The 23944-nt window shown below is 36.5% G+C and overlaps 1 protein-coding gene across 3 annotated transcripts in view; it reads right to left on the bottom strand.

Annotated features, from left to right (window-relative positions):
- OTUD7A (OTU deubiquitinase 7A) overlaps window positions 1–23944 on the bottom strand; it is a 292841-nt gene that overhangs the window by 27255 nt on the left and 241642 nt on the right. For all 3 annotated transcript variants that reach the window (XM_031955458.1, XM_031955459.1, XM_031955457.1), the window contains 2 exons: window positions 20595–20722; window positions 18583–18732 (listed from right to left, as the gene is read on the bottom strand). In XM_031955458.1, coding sequence (XP_031811318.1) covers window positions 18583–18732; window positions 20595–20722 — 278 coding nt within the window. The remainder of the gene's footprint in view (window positions 1–18582; window positions 18733–20594; window positions 20723–23944) is intronic.

Here is a 23944-nt window from a genome sequence, read left to right as displayed (position 1 = left end):
ATTGACAATGTCTTCTGCCCATTTTGGAACCAAAAATAATTTTATTTGTATGGCTCTTGTATACTTATCATGCACTGTTTTATATGGCACTTTCCCCCCTTATTCCTTTACTTTTCCATGAGCTCCAGGGGAGGGATTGTAAGTTAAGTTTTCTATCTTCCCAAGTGTCTCAACCATTGCTCGGCACAAAGCAGGTTCTCAAAAAAATCTTTTATCTAATAAAGTTGACTTAATAAGCCTGTATCTATATAAAGACAGCCATGCTTTCTTTCTATACATACACAGTAATAGCACCAAAACAAAATCATTTATCTATAATTGAGAGAAACAGACAGACAGAGACAGAGAGAGACAGAGAGAGAGAGAGAGAGAGAGAGAGAGACAGAGAGACAGACAGAGAGAAACAGAGAGGGGGAGAGACAGAGACAGAGAGATAGAGACAGAGAGACAGACAGAGAGAAACAGAGAGGGGGAGAGACAGAGACAGAGAGATAGACAGAGACAGAGAGATAGACAGAAACAGAGAGATGGAGATACAGAGAAAGAGAGACAGAGGGGGGAGGAGAGAGACAGACAGACAGACAGAGAGACAGACAGAGATAGAGAGACAGAGAAACAGAGATAGAGAGACAGACAGATACAGAGACAGAAAGACAGAGAGACAGACAGACAGAGAGACAGAGACAGAAAGACAGAGAGACAGAGACAAAGAGACAGAGAGAGAAGGAGGGAGGGAGAGAGATTGATTGTTTTGCATCAGCAAGCATTTATCTTTTTATCTGGGATAAGAATCTTTCCAAAACATCTGACTTTTTGGTCTTAAAATCTCAGTTTCTATTTTTTTTAAAGGATTACAAAGCTCCTGCTGAAGTCTGAATGACCAAATTATCTTTTGCAAGAATTGAAAGTTTCAGCCATCCCTCCTTGGAAACGATTTCTGCATAAACCCTGGCAATTAAACAACGGCCATGCTAGCGGTGTGTCACTAGATGGCACCGCACCGCACAATTTCTTGGCTTGCTTTCCTGTTCACAGAAGCCCAAAGCAGAAAATCTGGGTTGTAGCTTTAACTTCTGGTGTTGTCACTCCATTAACAAGTAGATCACTTTCTCATGGCGCTGGGCTCAGGTGGAATATTCAATTTAATTGCTCCTAGGCCTTTCCCCAGGTGGTCTGAAGCACTGTGGACACATCTTTCTAGGAGATTTCTTTGTATATACAAATATTCACAGAGAAAGCTGCAAGAGTTCTGAGAGCACTCCTTATCCCTCCCTTTCACTACATCTTAATGGTTATGGGTCCTGTTTTTGAAAGACTCTCAGGAAATCCTGCCTTGGGGTCATACGTATTAGGTGCCTTTTTCTTGCTTAATCTGTTTTCCAGATATATTTGCTTGTGATTTCCTAGAACAGGAATCAAAAGAAACAGAGCTAAAGGGAGGTTCACAAAATTATCTGTGTCATGTGACATTTTAATTTTTATATATTTATTTACTATACCATAAATAGAGCACTAGACTTGGGGTCAGCAAGATCTGGATTCAAATCCTGCCTAAGATATTTATTAATAGTGTTGGCTCTGGGTAAGCTGATTAACATCTCTCAACATCTGTTTCTTTTTCTATAAGAAAGCTGATCTTGATGACGTCTCAGGTTCTCTTTCAGTTCTCAATCTATGGTTCTGTGATCTGGTCCAGTTCCTTCTTTTCCTATGTGAAAATATGATTTTTCCATTTACTTGTTGACAGTCCAAAAAAGGCTAACATAGCTTGCCACTAAGAGGCAGCAGAGAAGAGTAGACCTGAGCAAGTTCCTTTACCCGTCGGAGCAGTTTGTTTACTCATTTGTAAAATGAGGCAGTCAGAATAGATGATGTCTTCTGGGCTGGCTGTGCTGTGCTATCCTAAGTCTTGGTTTACCGACATGGGAGGTAGAAATATGGTAGACAGAAATTCTGCTGCTCCATGAGGCTGCAACAAGCTCATGCTGCCAAACATTATCATTACCACAGCCTCATATCACACAGAAAGCACTTAATAAATGCTTGTTGATGCAAAACAATCTCTCTTCCCTCCCTCTCTCTTTCTTTCCCTCCCTCCCTCTCTTCCTTCCCCTCTCTCTCTCTGTGTCTCTGTCTCTGTGGCGCTCTCTCTCTCTCTCTCTCTCTCTCTCTCTCTCTCTCTCTCTCTCTCTCTCTCTCTCTCTTGTTGGCAAAGGACTTAACATATATTATCTCATTTTGCCCCAAAAGAAAGAATCTGGTTTCTACTCTGATTTCTATTTTATAAGTGAAGAAACTCACAATTAGAGTGGCTAAGTGACTTGTTCATGGTCATATAGCTGGTAAATGTCAGAGCAGACCCTAACCACTATTCCACCTTGCCCCTCAGGTGCTAAATATTTTGTATCAAGGTGGCAGATTTGCCCTAAGTCATTGGCCCCTATACTAAATCCCTCCCTATTTTGTTTGTGCTTTCTGTTTATACTGCTGTTTTAAAAAATGCTTTCCATAAATTCCTTTCCTGTGTAAGGTAGCATTTTCTTCTATTTATTGGGATATAACCCTTTTTAGAGCATAAAAAGAGCTGTCTTCTGTTGTCTTTCATCCATGCTCATTGCCAGCCTTAATACGGAATATGCCCATCTTCCATTTCTAGTAGAAAGAACATTAGAATCAGAGCCAAGAGACTTGTATTTGAACATTGCTGGTTCCTTTGCTTAAAGATCACTGAGTGTGACTTTGCGCATCTATAAAATAGGAATAGTATTAATATTCATGGACCCTCCCTTTGGCTGCTGTGCAGAATGCCCTTGATAAGTTTTAGGATTTTGAGTTGGAAGGGAAATCAAGGATCAAGGCTAGCCTCTTCATTTGATAGATGAGCAAAATGAAATTTTTGTGACGTGTCCAAGGTCACAAATACAGTGCCAGACCTGAGGCTTGAATCTAGGTTGTCTGTAGTGCTATATAAACTTGAATTATTGTTAAATATATCCTTCATGACTTCACAGATTTTGATTAAATGATTTCCACATCTTGTCTAGCAGAACAATGAATGTGAATTTATGGGTTTTTGTTTCTTTTTTGGTCCAGTCTCTTCATGGATCTTTTGAGTTTTCTTCTGGACCATCTCCTACTCTATTATAGCTTCCCTCAGGTCAAGTGTCCAGGATTGCTCAGTTTCCATGGGTGGATACAGATCGTCTCCTTCAGCAGAGACACCAAAGAAATATAATATATGCCACCTCTGGCTTTTCCTCACCCCAAAGAGACTCCTTCACTTCTGGATAGGTTATAGAGAAGAAGCACTCAGTTTCAAATACTTAAGTTGTATTTATGTCCCAATAACCAGAAAAAATGGGACCTTCAGGGTGACCAGTCTTAACTTGGGCAAGCAACTTTCAAAGGAAAGCTGTGTTTACATATACATATGGCAAGCAAAAATGGATAGGTAAGGGTTTTTTTTTTCTGGGGGACTCCAGAGAAAGGCAACTAAATTATTGCAGGTTCAGGAAAGCACATTATTGTAATAAGGATTAAAGAAACTGAAGATGATTAGCTTAGAGAAGACAAAACTAGGAGAGGGAAAGGGATCCAAAAGAAAGATTTTAGTCATCAAATGTTTAAAGGGGTATCATGTAGAATGGCTAGTTATTCTCAACTCATCAAAAGCAATTCAGTAAGCAATTATTAAAGTACCTATCTACCTACATGCAAAGTAAGATATAGTGCTACAGTAAGAAGAAATAGGACCAGTGAATAGAATTAGAGAGGTAACTTTGAACTCAACAAAAAGGAAAACCTTTATAAAGATTAGAGCCCTCCATAAATAGAATAGGCTATCTATAGGCTATATAGGAAGTTTAGGTTCCTATTCTGTTCTTATTCACTTTATGAGCATATGCAAGTGGCTTACCCTGTCTGAACCTCAGCATCCTCATCTATAAATAGGTACTTATCTTTCAGAATCATAATGAGGGTCAAAAGGAACAACACATGTAAAATGTGAAAGAGAAGTATGTAAACACGAGTTTTTCTCATAATTATTAATTATTATTGGATTGTAGAAAGACTCTGGTCCTAAAGAGGAGACTAGAATAGAAAACCTCAAAGGTCTCCTCCTTCTCTAAGCCAGGTACTGGCTGCTCAGGATCTGCCCCAGTGGGTCAGTGATTGACTTTATAAGAGGAAAAAGCAGCTTGGAGGAAACAGACTTCAAACAGAAGTGAATGAACATTTAACTGCTCTTGCAGGAAGACAGTTTGGTGACATCATTTCCCCAAAGGCCAGGCTACTTACAGCTCTTGCTGCTGAATAGCACTGATGGCAAAGGAAAGACTGAATCAGGGGAAAAAGGGGTGAGAAAAGATGCTTGGCTTTAAGCCCACTCTAGTGGTGTGTATCAGAAAAGGAAATCTGGGGCCATCTTTGTTTTCTGCTTAATTTTGTTCCATTATCTTGATCACCTTCCTTTAAATGCTGGCATTTCAAGTGTTATTCTCTTGAAGTAAGAGTGTAAGGTTGTGGGTAGTTTGTATTTAAGAGAGATAGAACACAGTGAACGGTACATCAGTGAGATACCCAGACAGTAGAAGGTCAGAATGTAGATCTTTTAAATACATATATACATATATCTGTATCTACTCTTTCCAGCTGATATTGTCATGGGTAGTTTTACTATACAAGAAGTCATGTAGCATGTCCTAAGAATAGGTTAAGTTCCATTTAAAAACAAAACAATTATCTATATGATCTTAGGCAAGAAACTTCTCTCAGTTTCTGTGCCTCAGTTTCTTCTCCTGGAAAATAAGGGAGCTAGACTAGACTATTTCCTAAATTTTATCGAGTACTAATATTCCATGAGCCAGTTAAGATAACTGTTGGAAGTTGGGAAGGACAATTATGTTTGAGCAAATTTTTTTTCAGAGCTTAGATGAAGTTTTACCTTCTCCCTGAAATCTTCTCTGACCCAATCCACAGAGATCACTTCCTTCTCTGAACAACTTGCTATGAACCCAAAGAGTACTTTAGTTAATGGCTTCACAGATCATACTCTTAGAGCACAGCTTCATGGGCCATTGCCAGGTTATGGGAAGTATGAGTGCCAATATATTGGCCCTGTTCAGAAGAAATGTGGTATTTTGTGTTTGACTTGTGGAACCTCATTTTAAGAACAGTAACATATCAAGTATAACCAGAGATCTTGAGATCATATCTTAGGAAAGACAGAAAAGAAATTAGAGACATTTAGATTAGAGAAGAGAAGGTTAAGCTGTCTTCAGCTACTTGGGGGAATATCATTATCATTACAACTGACACATAGTATTTTAGGGTTAGTATACATTATCTTAGGGAGCTAGGTAGCATAGTGGGTAAAACCCAAGATTAGGGAGTCAAGAAGACCTGAATTTAATGCTGCTTCAGACACTTACTAACTGTGTAACCTTAGGAAAGTCACTTAATCTCTCTGTACCCCAGTTTCCTCATCTGTAATAGCACCCATCTCAAAGGATTGTTATGAGAGTCAAATGATACAGCATTTGTAAAGCACTTTGCAAGTCTTGAAGTGTTGTATAAAGCTAGTTATCAACATTACCAAGAGCCTGGGTCTGGAGTCAGGAAGATGAGTTCAAATCCAGTCTTAGATACTTACTAGCTGTGTGAACCTAGGTAAGTCACTTAACTTTGTTTACCTCAGTTTCCTCATCTGTAAAATGAACTAGAGAAGGAAATGATGACCTACTCTAGTATCTTTGCCAGGGAAACTCCAAAAGAGGTCACAAAGAGTCAGACAATTGAAATCACTGTTATCACTGCTCTGGGTTATTCAAGAAACAGAATTTGCATCAGTTGGTGAAAGCTATAGGCAGGCAAATACCAAATCAATATGTGGAAGAACTAATTTTTGGAGCTGTTTAATAGTCGAAATAGTGAGTTTTCTTTTGCTCTTAATGGCTCTTCAGAAATGTCACAGGGGACTCTCACTTTAGGTCCACTAGATGCCTCGATGATTTCTGAGGTCAGCTCTGGGATTCTCTGATTCTCAGTACCGTTCACTGGCCACTTAACTGTTGTATGCCATTAGCTGTATTTTTATGTATTCTTGTCTTTTTTCTGCAACTAAGTAATCAGCTTTGAGTGCAGATATCATGTCTTATCTTCTTTGTATTCTCCCACAAGGATCTAGTACCAATGCTTGCACCTAGGCAGTAATCTAGGGGTTAATTCTCATCACTAGTTCATAGACTGAGAGTTAAAACAGACCTTGGAGGGTACTCAGTCCAATATTCTCATTTCACAGATGAGAAACTTTGACCTAAATGAATTGGCTGATTACTGATGTTAGAATGTGCAAGCATTGGGGAGGGTGGGAATGGGGACTGGAGAGACTGTAGTATGTATGATCGTATCTGATGAGCTGCCATAAAAAAGGGATCTAAAGATAATGATCAAGCATATCACCTCCTATGACTCAATGATTCTTTGATCACTCAGAATTTTAGGATTTTTTTTTTTTAAGTTTGGCTTCCTTGGAGGAATGGAGTGTAGGTCAGGGTCATCTCTTAAGGGGTTCCTTGAATGGAAAAGTATAAGAGAGTGCTTTGATTATAACAAAGAACATCAAACCATCATTCAATGCCAGGACAAAGTTAGAATGTCTTAAAATAACTCAAAAAAATAAAAATTAAAAAAATTAACTAAGAAAATACAGTGGGAGAGCTGTTCATGTGGTTTTTAGAAATAATCATTGTCAAGGAAAATCTTGTGTTTTCTCCCAATTTTGTTTATAAAATATGCACATTCCTTTCATATTACTGTTTTTTTAATATTTGAAAATGACCCCAAAGTTGGGGGTGGGAGGGTATTTTTCATAGATGCAATAGAGATCAATACACCACAAAATCTCAAGGATTAAAAAAGGAAATATGAGGCTTTTAGCTCCAAAGCAGCTCATCACTAGTCTTCGTCACCCCAGAGCTCTCAGACACCTACCCTGAAACTCCCATACTCCCATAATTCTACACTTCGGAGTGCAGCCTTTCTGAACCAGGTTAAAATGTAATTGAAAAATATTCAACAAAATAAATAAAAATACCACAGGATATAGATAATGTTAATATGTGGTTTTCTGAGTCAATATGTAGCTTTCAGGGATCCTTATGTAGATTTAGTAGTCCAGTTTCTAATTGAGCTCGACAACATTGTTCTACTATATCCTCAACAAGGGGTCTTTCAGGGGCTACTTGAGGATTTTCATTGATGAAGAAAACTCACTATCTCCTGAAATAACTCATTCCACTTCTGGGTAACTTTTAACTAGTTAAAGGTTTTCTTTACATTGAGTTGAAATTTTCCTCTGTACATCTTGTAAGATTAAATTTAACAAATGTTTAATTATTAAGTCCAGGCACTTAATACTGTGTAAGTCATAACACTTAATGCTGTGTAAGTGGGAAGCTGGGTAGCACAGTCAATAGAGCACAGGGTCTGTAGTCATGAAGACCTGAGTTCAGATCTTGCCTCGGATTCTTACTAGCTGTGTGATACTGGGCAAGTCGCTTAATCCTATTTGTCTCAGTTTCCACGTCTGTGAAATGAGCTGGAGAAAAAAATGCAAAACCTTCCAGTATTTTTGTCAAGAAAACTCCAAATGGTGTCATGAAGAGTCAGAAACACTTGAAGTGACTAAACAACATCAACAAAAAGAAGTGAAAAGGGAGCTAGCCATTGAGTTAGGAAAAACAAGGCTCAAATCCTACCATTGACATGTCATAGTTGAGTGACTCTGGGAAAGTCAATTAATAATTTAGTATTTTTGAAGTTACAGGGAAGATGCTGATGTCTATGGGTGGAGGGAGCGTCTTTATTTGGCGAGTCCAATATGCCAATGAAAGTCCAGATCAAATCTTAACCTTTTGACTAAGACATATATTGGGAATACCAGGACAAGAATGATAGAGCCTTCTCTCCCTTCCCAATGGAGATAACTTGCACACAAATAAGTAAATGTAACTTAATTTAAAGAGAGGGTGAACACTATGCAGGGCATTAGAAAGGATCCAGGAAGGAAACCATAAAAGATAGTTATCATGTCTCTTTTAAATCTTACCTTTTGAAAGCTAAAAAAGCCTTAGTTCCTTCCACTGAATTCATATGGCACGATTATCCTGGCTGCTTTGACCTCATTTATTAATAGTGTATCTAAAACATGTCACCCAGAGCCAAATATCTCTTAGAATTATTTTGAGGGGGGGGGCTGAAAAACTTTTCAAATAAATCTTAGTATCACACTCTGGAAAACCTTAGAAGTTAAAGGTAAACATGTATATTGATCACATTAATCCAAATATAAGCTACACCTTCAAATGAGATTTCTTGAAAAGGAAAAACCATAGCTGTCTATATAAAATAATTTGAAAAACCTCTGGTATTTTTTATATCAGACAGATTTAGGAAATGGTGCACCCTATATCTGTGCTAATCTGAGTATATAAACACTATTTATTACACAGTCTCCCATCAGGAATGCTTGGTTTCTTGGTGACTTGTAGCATTTTAGGAAGCATCTTATTCATTACAAAGGAAGTGTAAGTAGAAAAACAGCTCTCAGCCCCAGGTAACTAACTCTTCAAGGCAATTGTATTTTTTTTTAACTTCAATATCCCATTTTCTCTGATTTCCAACTCATATTTTAGTGAATGCCTTCCACTAAAACTTGATTTAGCATGTTGCCTGTATGCTTTTCTGGTCTCTCCCTCCAACCACCCACTTTCTCCAAAATCTACTCCAACTGGATGCCAGTTCAGGGCAAGTCAGTCTCATTAAAGGCAGCTAGAGAATTCAAATGTGGCCTCATAAGCTTTCTAGATTTGTGAACCTGAGCAAGTTACTTAATCTCTGCCTCTGTTTCCTCACCTGCAAAACAATAATAGGGTTGTTTTGGGCTCTCTCTACTGTGCCAGCATATTGTGAGGATAAAGTAAGGTAATATTTGCAAAATTCTTTGAAAAACTTAAAGCCACTATTCAAATGTGAACTATGATAATTATACCTATTATTTGGTGACAATATTTAATGTCTTTTTGGTGGCTAGATGGCAAAGTGGATAAAGTGCTGGGCTTGGAATTAGGAAGATTTATTTCTGTGAGTCCAAATCTTACCTCACTTATTAGCTGTGTGGCTCTAAAGCAAATCACTTAAACCTTCTTTATCTCAGTTCCTCACCTGTGAAATGAACTATTTTAATATTGTTTTAAGAATAATTTTGAGGAATGAGTTAATTTGTCTAACTATACTAGTTGTCTACCTAACTAACTGTAAAGAGATATGAAGAAAGAAACTATTTATATCCAAAGAAAGAAATGATAGAGGTATTATAGAATAATTTACATACATACATATATACACACATATATGCACATGTATATGCACACATTTATGTCTAATGGAAGTCATCTCTAGGGTGTGAGAGTAAAGAAAATGAAAGAAAAAATAAATTTACATGATAATTTTGTTGTATATTTGAAAAAAATAGCATGTTGTGCATAGTAGATTTGCAGTTTCATGTACAATCATATTTTTTTATGGAAATGCCTGTTTTATTCCATAAATTAAAAAGAAAAGAAATAAGTTAGAGAAGGGAATGGTAAATCATTCCACTATTTTTGCCAAATGTGATCATAGAGAATTGGATACTATTGAAGGGACTGGACAATAGCATTTAATGCTTCAGGAGTTCTATTGTCAGCATTAGCTCTATGATTGAGTGAGTGAGAGAAGAGACATCTTCACTTGATTAGTTTTCTTTTACCTGACATTTTCCCTCTCTTTCTAAGGTCTAAGTTCATAGTCTTCTTGGCCAAAGAGCGGATACTAACCTACTTTCCAACTTTGCTCTTTTTCTCCCTGACACATGTTTAAACTTCCTAGCAATGTTAGAAAGAGCTTGCTGGTGGATGGTGTGACAAAAAATGCTTTATTCCTCCATCAGAGCCTTGAATTCTTCTTCAGGAGCTGAGTCATGAAATGAGAGTATTTATCTTCTCTAACAGCCTACGCCAGTAGCTTAATATTGTACTTCTATTCCAAATGAGAACATCATCTCCCCCATCTAATAAAAATGGTGTGGAGATTATTGATATTAGAATTATCTGTTAAGAGCACTGACTTACTAAGAGGTACATATTAGATCAAGATTTTAAAAATCACTGATTACAACTAACAAGCACCTACTGAGTTCCCCCCACAAAAACTATTATGCTTGGTGAGAGGATTATAAAATGGCAAAAAGACAGGATGCTTGCCCCTGAGTGGCTTTAAATTTAGTTGGAGAGGCAAGACAAACATGTAAAGTATTATTATGCTAATGATATTATCTGAAAGCAAGATTTATTTTTCAACAAATTAATATAATTAATACAATTTTCAGTTAATAGGACTTTAGGATCAAAGGAATCTTAAAAGTTTTTTTATTTTCCAAACTGACACACTGGAAGAACTGATTGTCCACTATCTGGATGTGGGAATAGATCCTATTGATTCAAGAGGTGCCATTAGCTATTTCCTTCTTGGGTCTCAGTTTCCTTATGTGTCATCTGTGATTCTTATCTGATTGCCTATTTTGATTTAAAATGTTACATTATGGCTATAAGCAGTTTGCAGGTATGAGAAGAAAAATGGAGCCAATTGGTTCTGGTTTTTACTTGCTTGGCAAGGAGCTGATTTGAAGAGGCTGGATGTGGAGGAGGTGGTGGTGAGGAATAGATGGGTGGAGCTGAAGCTGCCAGGCTATATTTCTGGATTTTCTCCATGGATTCAACAATTAACAGGCTCTGAGGGAAGCTGGTTTCTGCTTGTCAGTGGTGAAACTGGACTTCCCCACACCTTCCAAAATTTCCTGGACAATCTTAGGATTCTGAGAGCTATTTTTCACTTCCACAGAGGGACTACACACACACACACACACACACACGTCTCTGACACACAAAGTGTGTGTGTATGTATTTTTTTTTTGGCTTCACAGAAATGAATTCAAAAGTACTTCAGGTTAATTTTTTTTAAATCTCACTTAATATATTTTTTGATTAGGTCTGACTCTGCTTCAAAAGCAAGCCAGAGTTTAATTGGCTTTGATTGATTCTCAGCAGGATGAAACAAAAGGTTTGATTGGAGGAAAGAAAAGATCTTATTCATGAACTTCTGTAATGACCATGGCACCATCAGCAGAAATAGTCTCAAGTGGTATTTATGCTGCACGGGGTGATTATGTAAATCAAATCTAAGTTAGTGTACCCTGAAGATAGTGCCACCCCCAAATGGCCTTCAGTTTAGAAAATTATTACGTGGGAAATGAATTTCAGAGTTTTAAGATTATTTGCTCCTTTTGTGTGACTCTAGGTGAGCTATTTAATTTCTGTCTCAGTCTCCTCATTTGTAAATCAAGAGGGTTACACTAAATACTTCTAAGAACCCTTTCAATTCTAGACTTGTCATCTTATGATGCTAAAAAAACACTAAACCTAGTACCTCATACTTAGTAAATACTTATTGAATGAACAATTCATTATCTTTAAATGAAAGCTCATTTACCTGCAACCAAGTGCCATGTATAATATTTTCACATATCATTGTTATATGTGATGTTTAAAACCATATCCTAAGTCTCTGGCTTTATTTACTGGGTTCCAGTGACATTGTTTCATTTTTAACTTTCATTCTAACCTATGGTCTCTGTTCCGCTTCCATGTCAGGAATTAGGATTCTGAAAGACATCAAAGAAAAATCCCCTAATGCTGGCCCATTTGAAAACAGCTGATCTAGGTCAAAATAAAGAACTATAAGAATTTGTCATCAATCACTCCTTAATTGACCCATTTGTCTTTTCCCAAACCATGAGATGTTAGGTATAAGGCCCTTCCATTTTAAAAGAGCAAGAGAGAGAAAAATATAAGGCATAATAATGATTGGATTATGTAATAATGATTATAGAATCATAGGCCCACAAATAACCTTAGGAGTTATCTAATCTAATACTTTTACTTTACTCACAAAAGACAAAACCGAGGTCAAGGTCGTGACAAAAATAAATATATCTCCTTGGACTGAAACCCAGGTCCCTTGTCTTCTAATCTAGCATATTTCCCATAACAACAATTAAACGAGCAAAAACCATTTATTAAATGGCTGCAGTGTGCCAAGAACTGTGTTAAATGTTGACGATAAGACATCAATGAAAGTGCCCCTTCCCTTAAGGAGTTTTACACTATATCTGCAACATCAAATTATGAAGAGTTGGGGCTGCTTTTGGAAGGGAACTCGACACCGCTTTGTTACCCACAGTGGTCAGTGGATAACCTGTATTTTTAAAGTGGTGAAAAAATGTTTAGTCTGGGAGTAATCCTGCTCTGCTACCCCTGAAAATTCCCTCTGAGGATGTGGCTTCTGGGAATTTGCATGGTCTGCCTTGTCAGACCAAGCCCGATCAGACTTAGGAAACTCAACTTTTTTCATTTATGTCAATAGCATACATCCATTGAGTTATTTCAAAACAACATATTAGAAGCTATCAGAGGCTTAGATAATAGAATATTTACATTTAAGAGGGGAAAGTAATAGATCCTCAATTCATAAAAGCCCACTCTGGATTACTCCAAGATTTCTTCTACTACAGGATTATTGCCTTTGTCCCATCCCAAAGGGATGGGTGGTGGGACTTTGTGTAGCTCTTCATCATCAGTGGTACTTAACTTCTCATCATCAGTCAGGAGAAGTCTGACTGCAGCGACATCATTTCAGGGGCCACATGGAAGGGTTTAAGAGGGGAGGGCAAGGAATGAATGTTTTCCCTCTGATCTTATACATATTCAATAGTACTTCCTCAAGGTGATTAGACTAATCAGGAAGATGCAGCTGTCTGCTGGAGTTCTCATCTATGAGAATTAGCTGAGCTCAAGAGGAGCAGCAAGGCTAGACTGAATTCACCAAGCAAAGTTTACTGTCTAGGAGAAACAGTTCAGCAAAACCCAAGGTTCTATCCAGCTAAGGAGAAGCAGCTAGCATGAAGCTAAGAGTATAATCTATAATACTCTAAAGAAGATTAGGGCTGAAGAATTAGAAGTTTTTTTTTTTTTTTTTTTTTTTTTTTTTTTTTTTTTTTTTTTTTAAGAGGATGGAGCTAGAAGTTATAATTCTTTTGACAAGTTCCTACCTGGGCCTTCGCTGAAATGAAGCCTGAAGACCAACTAGATAAATACTTAGTTTTTTCTTGTAATTCTGCTGGAAAAGCACCGATATGTGATTAAGAGAAATAAGGAGATAGGCTATATACAGAAAATAAACCCAGCTCCAAAGCAGGGGGCATAAGGGTTGGGGGGAAAATAGAGATAAATAATTGCTAGGAAAAATAAAATTGCAATGGGTCAATTATGCCTTTAAACATCCGATTTACATCAGCTAGTTAGGAAGGCTATGGTTTTCTATAAAAATTTCCAAAAGGCTTCAGATGTTCTATAATGACTAAAATTAATCTTCCCAAAAAAGCTCTGAAAACTTGTTGGGAATGGACAACAAAATCAGAAACACTATTTAATTCCTAATCTCTCCATGTAACATTTAAATCAAAGGATGCTTTGAGCTATGTCAGGAGTAGAACTATTGCATTTATCCATTTAAGAAAAATCATTCTTCTTTAAAGGGAGTTACTGTGCCTTTGAATTAATAAATTCATAAATAATGGCTTTTAAGAATAATCAATCAAATCTCATGATTAAAATAATGTCAGGATGACAGTTGCTTATCTCCGAGGAAAGGTTTAGAAACTAAAGAGTTCATATCTAGATTTTTCTTTTCTTTTCCAGTCATTGATCTTCAAAGAACATCAAACCTCACTAGTTAAAGGGAGGGGAGGACTTCAGACAGAATCCTGTCACCTCCTGTTCAATATAAATGAATGAATGGCACCTTCCCAAACATATTAAAAACAAATTGTTATTGCTGCCAGGGTTTTATTTTATGACCCTTTTCTGCTTCTTCCCCTAACTATTACAGAACCTGGAGCTTTTATTTGTCAATTTAAAGTAACAGAAGCAAACTTTCTGTCTTTGTACTCCTTATAAAATGCCTAAGAACTAGTTTGCTTCAGTAATTTCTTCTCGAAAGATTTAGTGATAAAAGTAATGAGTCTGGAGTCAGGAAGGCCTGAGTTTACTTCTGGCTTCAGATACTTTCTACTGTGTGACCCTGAGTACTTTAACCACTGTACCTCAGTTTCCTCATCTGTAAAATGGGGATAATATATAACACCAGACTTTCAGGGTTGTGAGGATCAAATTAAATATCATATATAAATTATTATTATACAATCAGTGTTATAGCCTAGATGCACAGGAGAATATATTTATAAGAGGCCCCACTTGCTACTTCAAAGAATAAGAAGGAATGAATCTCATTGCTTTATCAGTGGTAACCTCTTCACCAAGGAAAACATTCACTAACCCCACCAAATGAATCAGGGACATAAAAGTCATTTCCGGCCAACATGTTTGCTTTGCCTGGATACACACTGGATTTTATTTTGTTCTTTCAGTTTTGAGAAACCCATAATGAATGACATTTACTGCCTGTTTACTTTCCATGCCAGATTTCCGTGGTAGCATTCAAAACCATACTGGGAGAAGTGCTTCCATGCTCACAAGTAGCAAGAGAGTGAAGGAAAGTGGAAACCCCTTCATAGAAGTCTGATACTTAAAACAGTGATCAATATTCCGATAATCCCATTTGGTGATGGCTTAGCAGTTATAAGGATAATAAACTCATGGATTTGGAACTTGATAGGACTTCTGAGGTCATCGGGTCCAAACTCTTCCTCCCCCCGTTTCACAGAAAAGGAAATTGAGGCTCAGAGGATGTGCAAGATTTTCCTAAGATTACAGAGGGGGGCAGAGTGAGAATTTGACTCTAAGCACTCTGACTCCAAATTTGGCAATATTTCCACCATACCACAAGGGAGCCCACATATCGGTTAGGAAACCCCTCAAGGGAAAATGAGTTATCATTGCCAAGAATCAATCACCGAGAGAGTGCCTGGGCTTCGTTTTCTTTGATAATAATAGCAGCTCAGTTAGATAGCCCCGGATTGTTGATGGAGCCCTGTTTCCTCGCCTGCCGTCCTCAGGGCTTTGCACAGCTTGATACACATGTCTATAGTATCCACTCACCAAGTGCTTATTGTAGAGTTTTTAGAGCAAGCTTGACTGAACAAGAATGTGCCGATAATCAGAAACCAGCAGTAGGAAAGGAACAGAGAAAAGCTTTTCCTTCCATAGAATGAAGGCTAGGAAACCATTGAGAAGCAGGTAGAATTTAAATGGAATATTGTATTTCCAACCACTGGATACACGTGATGTAAAGTATTTCTGTGAATCAATTACAACATTCCAATAAAAGAGATTACAGATAAACATAGATGTAGAAACAGAGTTAAAATGGATCTTAGAAATAATTGGGTCCAGTCCTCATTCTCTACATGTACAAACTGCTACCTGAGGTTATATAACATACTCCAGGACCAGAGTTCTTTATCTGAGACCCGTGAATTTGTTCTTAATGTGCATTTGTGCTTTAAAATTTTGGATAGCATTATTTCAATATAATTGGTTTCCTTTGTAATTTGATATATATATATATATATATATATATATATATATATATATATAAATATATATATATATATATATATATATATATATACACACACACACACACACACACACACACATATATATCTTTACTATGCATTTAAAAATACTTTTCTGAGGTGTCAACAGGCCCAAGGGGTCCAGGGCCCACAACAAAGTCATGAACTTTTGCTTTTTGGTCAAATTCTCCTCTGATTTGGCATTTAAAGTCTTTCACAACCTGGCCGCAATCTAACTTCCAAAATTATTATACAGTATTCTCCTGCATGCACTCTAAGGTCCAGCCAACCTAATACTTTCCTCACCTACTTTCCCAACCACTTCCTCTGAAAAAAATCATAAATATCTTATTTGCATATACTTTTACAGGGTATTAAATAAAGCTTAAAACTGATCTCAGACTTTTGGAACATGATAATGCTTGTAAAGCTCTTGGTACAGTATCTGGTATATAGTAGGTACTATTTAAGTGCTTATTCCCTCCCTCCTTCATATCTCCTGCTAGAAAGCAGGATCCTTGAGGTCAGAGACAGATTAGTTTTTTCTGTTGGTGTCCCCAGCACCTAGGCACCGTGTTTTATAAAAGTGGACCTTAATAAACGATTCTGATTCATTGATTATCCAAAATCACAAAGGATTCAAACTCAGATCCTTTAAGCCTTTAATTCCTGATCCCTAATTCTCTCTTCTATACCACAGGTAGTTTAACCCCAAAGAAAATCGAGTGATATCATCCCTTCAGAGTTTTGCATTTGCTGGAAGATACACTTTGAAATTATTTAAGAAGATGAGGAAACTGATGCAAATGCAGTTAAGTGATTTGCTCAGGATCGCACGGCTAATAAGTGTCTGCAGCTAGATTTGAACTCAGGAAGATGACGTTTGCTGATTACAAGCCCAATGAGCTATACTCTGTACCACCTGGCTGCCCTGTGGAAGAAGGCATATGATTATCTTTTACTCAATTATGGAGCTGCTAAGACATCAGGAGAAATAGAAACCAGGCTCTTGATCCCAGTCCAAAGTCCTAATTAAAGTTTTCCCCTCACATCTCATGAACTCACATGTTAAGTCTGGTTAATAGCTGGTAAGGTATCTGCTTATTAAGGAGGGTGAACTTGGTTGGAGTCAGAAAAGATGTGAGTGGAAATCCCATCCCTGATATTTATTCATTGTGAGACCCTGGGCAAGTGACGGAACTCCTTTGAGAATTCAAGTTTCCTCATCTGTAAAGTGTGAGGAATAAATAATACCTTCTAGTACTTACCACATAGTTATGGTCTATGGTCTATGGAGCCATTGAGATAATGTATGTAAAAAGCTGTTTTTTGTTTTTTTTTTTTTGTTTTGTTTTTGTGCAGAACTATAGATGCTATATGTGTCAGTTATTATTATTAAAAACATTATTATATTATTACTATAGCACTCCTGGCTGAGACACAGCAGAGAAAGCCAAGAAAGCCTTTCACTTCTAATTGGTTAAATATTTTTCTACTGCAAAAGTGATATGTCTGGAAATAGTGTAGAAAAACAACTTTATATTTCCATAACAGCTGGTTTCACAGAATTTTGTCTTAATTTCCTCTCTGACTCACATCACCTGGCCCACACCAAGATGTGTTATCTTTCCCTAGTTTCTATTTTGGGTCCATGCAAACACCTGGGAAAGTTAAACATGATGAAGTTTTTAACCACTTAACTTTCCCATGTTTCTGATAATGGATCACCTACTGACTCAAAAGAAAAGGCTATGAAAGCAGAAATGAGCTGGTTCTATCTTTCACAGTAAAACCTGTCTGGAAACAGGGGCTTCATTTTGTCTAGTGCTGCATTTTTTTTTCAAAAAAGCTTCTCTGGTGACAAATTTCTTCTGTGTTTATATGATAAAAATAAGATGTCAAAATCTAGATGCCTTAGCTTCATATTCCTGTACACTCTTCATATATTGTCAGCAATTTCCTTGAAAGAAACTTAGTAGCAGTGATCTTGGATTTAATATTGATTTGACTTTGATCCAATTTAATCACCAATGGGACTTGTTTGCATCACCCACAGACACAGGCTGTAACACTCTAGAATTGGTTTCCCTTCACAAAGATATTGATATAAAATAAGCAAAGATTAAAAAAAGAAGATGAAATAACAAATACTGAAAAAAGTCCTACAATTGTATTTTTAAAAACAGCTTAAAATTCTTTAAAGTATTATTTTTTATAGTAGGTATGAAGTTATCTATTAGAAACTTGGATGTGAGAATTTTGATGAAAATGTCTACCTTTTTATTTAAAACACTTTAAATACACACACAGATAACATGTACATAGGAGGACCCGAGTACAAATGTAGTCTTAAGTCATTTACTGACTGTGTGACTTTGGGTGAGTAATATAACATTCCTTAATTGTAAAATGGAGATAATAATAACTACCCTCAGGAATTTTAAGAGAATCATACGTGTATGTATATGTACCCATATACATATATATTTAAATTTTAAAGCATTTAGCATAGTGTCTGGCACATAGCAGATGATTAATAAATGCTTATTTATTACTCTCGTTTTTGCCTTTTATATCTATATTCACTCAATCTCTGTCTTCTGAGATTAAATAATATTAGATTACAAGTTATAGGCATATCTATGGAGCTAATTCCTGCTGCTGATGAAATAACAAACACATGCAAAAAAGATACAAACACATGTGCCTGATAATACAGATATTTTTCATGTTAATACACTCATACAGCATGAAAGGAAGTTTTTCCTAAGTTTCCTTAAATGGAAAAGGTAGAATTTTCTGTTAAATTAATAAAAGCTACTTTGGTCTCCCTCCTGGATACCTCTTGGGTTGCCATACCCCCCTTTCAAATCTCCCTCTAAGCCTACCTTGCTCTCTTTGTTGATCTTTTTGTTCCATGGACACAAGGGCAGAGAAATGAGCTTGATCATAGGCTAGGACCAGGGGAGAGCAGTGACATCTGTTAGGTGGAACTTCCAGAGGCAAGTAGATTCCTCCAAACGGAATCGGAGCAAATGCTGTGTGAAGATAAATATGATTTAGGAAACTCAATTCCATTGAATAAATCGCTATTAAGCATCTGCTAGCCAGCTGATGTATGTAGAAAACTGGCTTGCAAGGTTTTTTGCAATCTTTTCCAAGGCATACTGGCAAACATGAGTAGGAGCACTCAATGACCTCAGATAACTCCATTAAGTGGTGAGTAATAGATGAACTCTTACTATAGATTCCACATTAAGAATTCCCCGAATAAGGTTAAATCACAGGTCAAAACCTTCCTTCCCACACCCCACCTCCAGTTGCCTTCATCAAGTGTTTGAGACATAAATACAAAGTCTCATACTCTCTGACCTCAAGGATTTTATAATCTATGAGGAAGATGGAAGTGGAAGGATTTGCTGAGGGAGGGTGCCAGGAAGGAACCTTTGCAATATTTTCTGGACTTGTCCTGAAATCGTGTTTAAGGTATAGTATAAAGTAAATTGGGACATGTGCTTTAGGGGTCCCTCACACTAATGAGTGTGAAGTGATTCAGAAAAAGTCACTTTGGAGAGGATGAGTAAATGGAAAAGGAGGTGACATTGACAGCTGATGCTAAAAAAAAAACAAAAACCCTGGAGTTCATGCAAATCACAGTTGTCTATAAACACCCTTCCCTCCTTTCCCATCATCTTCCACAAACCCTTCAGGGCACATGTCTTAACCCTATGACATCCTGGTATGACCTAAAAGAGAAGAGGGAGAGAGTATATATGCACTTCAGGACTAGTCCCTGATCCTTAAACTTCTCTAAGAATGGGTTTACCATGATTAAAATAACATGAGGTGAAAAAGGGGGCATTAAAGGCATATTACTACAGAAAAGTCTCAACAATAAAATCCAGTGATGTTTTAGAGAAAAAAAAATATTTCTGGAACACATAGAAGACCAATCTTCTTCCAATCTTCTTGTCAATATTTTTCCTTTTGTTTATTAAAGGTGTTTTTATGAAAACAAGATCATTGTTTCTACAGTTTACATATTGTTTCTGTTTCATCTCCATTTAAAATTACAAATCCACTTGAGTTCCTCTCCTATTGATTTTGAAACAATCAGCTAAGAGGTTTCAGCTTCTAAGTTATTAAATCGAGGTTGGATCTCTATCCACTAGGCCATATTGGATCTCTGAACTATGAATGAAATTTCAGGATTTTGAGGTCTAATCTTTATTTTACCACTCAAACCTGCTCTTGAGGGCAACCCTATCCTTCCCATTAATGCCTCAGGCAACTCATTCAACACATAGTGAGAACAGGGATTCTTAATGGTTTCTTATTTATAATTAATCAATTAATTTGTTGGTTAATCAATTTATTTATTTCAATTAATCATAACTGCCTTTAGTGGTCTGCTAAAGTCAGAATGAGGTACAGAGGATAAATAAATCTACTATGTCTACAATTTTTTGAAACAATCTACCAAAGGGATTGTGAATCGTTTAAGATCATGTAGCATCCTGTAGAATACGTGCTCCTATGTCTGAAATGCTTTAAGGATAACCTAACTTGATTTTAAAGAGAAGCTTTCTAGATTTCTTCCTAACCCTTTTATTCTCTTCTTTCACAGAATAAAGCTTTCTTGATAATACCTGGCACAGATAAAAGGAGACACAATGAAGACCAGAACAAAATGCAACCTTCCCCCCTATCTAATCCTATTGAATAAAAAACACTCTAAAATATAAAATTAGTCATCTTTGAATCGGAAGGACAATACATAACAATTTATAAAAAAGTTTCTATATAAATCTTTAATTATTTCATCTTTCTTTAATATTAACTAGAAAAAGATAACCTGGATGAAAAGTGTCATAGATGTTACCCATGCAGGCTGACTTACCTTCTCCACCTGAGTCTCTCAACATTGTATCTGCTACAACAACAATTGGTCTTCTTAGTATATGGGCTAAGACAAAAACATGGAACTCTTCTAAGCTTTCATATACAGGATCTTCAGAATTGTCCACTCTGGAAAAGACAATGAAATGAGCTCAGCCAGTCATTTATGGAATTTTCTTGTTTTCATAGTAAAGAGATAGTAGACAAGACATACTTATGGCCAAGAATTATAAAACTATAAGATTTTAGCTCAAACCCTTCTGATAAGAATTATCTGATATCTATTCCCCAAAACTGTGGTTAATGTTAGTCTAAGCCAGATCTGAAATCATACCACTCCAATGTTTCAGTGGTCTCAGATAAAGGGTTAAAAAGACCTTATTATTCCTAATGCATTCTTAGTGGAGTTGTGAAACGATTCAGCCATTCTAGAGAATATTTGGAACTATGCCCAAAGGACTATAAAACTGAACATATCCTTTGATCCAGCAGACTCACTACTAGAATTGTATTCCAAAGAAATCACACAAGAGGGAAATGGACTTACATGTGCAAAAAATGTTTGTAGTTGCAAGAAGCTGGAAATTGAGGGGTTACTCACCAACTGAGGAACGGCTGAATAAGTTATAGCATATGAATGTAATGGAATATCATTGTTTTGTAAGAAATGATGAGTGAGCTGACTTCAGAAAAGCCTGGAAAGACTTTCATGAACTGATACTGAGTGAAGTGAGCAGAATCAGGAGAACATTGTACACACGCAAGATTAACTGTGATGGACTTGGCTCTTCTCAACAATGAAGTGATTCAAGGCAATTCCAATAGACTTGGGATGGAAAATGCCGTCTGCATCCAGAGAGAGAACTATAGAGCCTGAATGTGGATTGAAGCATAGTATGGTCACTTTTTGTTTGTTTTTCTTTCTCATATTTTTCGCCTTTTGATCTTATTTTTCTTGTACAATATGACAAATGTGGAAATGTATTTAAAAGGACTGGTCATATTTAATCTATATCAGATTATTTGCTGTTTTAGAGAGGAAGAAGGTAAAGGACATAGGAAGAAAAATTGTAACACAAAGTTTTACAAAAACAAATGATGAAAATTATCTTTACATGTACTTGGAAAATAAAATACTACTGAAGTTTCTTTTAAAAGTGTATACTTTCTTCTTCCCACCTCCAAGATCATAAGCTCTTGTGGGATCACAGACATAGAAGTGAAAGAGAGCTTAGAGGACAACCAGTCCAAAAACCTCATTAAATAAATGAGGAAAGTCTGGTACTAAGAGGTGACTTTTCCAAGATTACACAGTAGATGACAGGACTGGAATTTGAATCCTTGTCCTCTGATACCAAACCCAGTGTGCCCTGCCTCTCCCAAAAAGGAAGAGGAAAAAAAAGTACATTTGAAAATGGGTGATTACTTTTCATATCTGTGTCATCTGGGAGTACAAGGGCCACAATATGAAGTTCAGTCAGTAAGTACATTAAAAATACAAATAATGAAAGTCAAAGAGAGATAATTCCATCTGCAACTGGCTATAAGATGTCAGGGAAGGCTTCATAAAGGGATCATTGAAATCTTAAATGGGTGAGATTTCAGCAAAAGCAGATGGAGGAAAAAAAAAGGCATCCCAAGATTTGGTTTTAGACAGGTTTGAAAGTCAGTTTTGGAGACTGATTCTTTAACAAGAGAAATGTGGCTGCTCAGAAGAGCAAAAGCATTAAGGGAACCGTCAAATGATAGCAGAGCAATTGAATTCTGTCTGCCAGTAATGTTTTTAGTTAGCTAGGTTATGCTGACCTTTATATTTTTGGTCATATACGAATGAGCCAAAAAAACCCTACAGACATCATAAGGATTGCACACAAATTAGATAAGATTGATCCTGCTCTTGCACAATAATGACTTTCTACAAAATTTGCTATAGGGTCCAAGAAGGGACAGTTATAAGGACTAAGTGAATTTTAAAGTATGAAAATCAACCATTCAAAATAGAACAAAAGTCACACTCTGCTTTTGATAAGGACTTCTTATGCAATGGGTAAATCAAGGGGTGTTATTATATTAGGAAATGTTCTTCATTTTGGGAAGGGACTACTATATTTGCCAAATTAAGCCATATGGACATTGTACCATATACTTTTTTTTAATCAAATATGTAAACTGATGAAATGACAAGTCAGGATTTCCAAATAATAATAACAACACTCACACTGGTATAATATTTAAAGTTTACAAAATGCTTTTCTGTCCTCAACTTCAAGAGGTAGATATTGCAAGTATTATTATCTCTATTTTATATAGAAAGAAACTGAGGTACAAAGACATTAATAATAAAATGATGAAATATGTACTAATAAAAAATTCATAGGTGTTGTGTTGGGCAATGAAAGTACAAAGACAAAAATGGAAACATCTTTCTCTTTCCCTTTAAATGTGTTCCATAGTGCAGGGAAAGTGCTCTGAATTCCTATGTACACAGACAATGGGAACATTAAGATATAACATCCCAGTAAATTTTTCCCCTAGAGCAAATTAGGTAAGGCTTTCTAAAAAGGTGTCTTCTTTATAGATAAATTTTGTTACAACAAAATGATTCTAAAAAACTAATCATGATTTTCAAACATTGGTCTATTCTCCCCTCCCCATTTAAACAATGAAATGATTTAACTGAAATGATGAAGCTATCTCCTATTGAGAAGGAACGATACTGTATCGCTATCAGTCTAAACGACTATTAGGCTACAGTTAACTTATTGAAAGTTAAAAGCAGAAAACAATTTTATATCACCATTGACCTTTGGGGACTGACAATGAACCAAAGAAAAGCTGAATTGGATCAAAGTAGAGAAGCAAGGCTAGTACCCTGTCTATAACAATGAAGGCAGGTGGATGATTTAGAGTTGCTGAATCTCTAGTTGCTTTGGTCATGGCTGAATTCCAAAAATATTGAATACAGTTGAACTAATTAATAGTTGCAACTAAAACTTTAAATACTATGGTCAGTTAAGATTTTATTCAGACATCCAGCCATTCTGGAGAGCAATCTGAAATTATGCTCAAAAAGTTATCAAACTGTGCATACCTCTGATCCAGCAGTGTTACTACAGAGCTTATATCCCAAAGAGATCTTAAAGAGGGGAAAAGGGATCTGTATGTGCATGAATGTTTGTGGCAGGTCTCTTTGTAGTGGCTAGAAACTGGAAACTGAGTGGATGCCCATCAACTGGAGAATGGCTGAATAAATTGTGGTGTATGAATATATTATGGAATATTATTGTTCAGTAAGAAATGACCAAGAGAAGGATTGCAGAAAGGCCTGGAAGAAACTTACAGAACTGTTGC

Source organism: Sarcophilus harrisii, chromosome 2 (genome assembly GCF_902635505.1).
Source record: "Sarcophilus harrisii chromosome 2, mSarHar1.11, whole genome shotgun sequence".
Classification (NCBI taxonomy): Eukaryota; Metazoa; Chordata; class Mammalia; order Dasyuromorphia; family Dasyuridae; genus Sarcophilus; species Sarcophilus harrisii.
The sequence above is the reverse complement of the archived record's forward strand: the minus strand, read 5'-3'. Positions and strand labels throughout refer to the sequence as shown.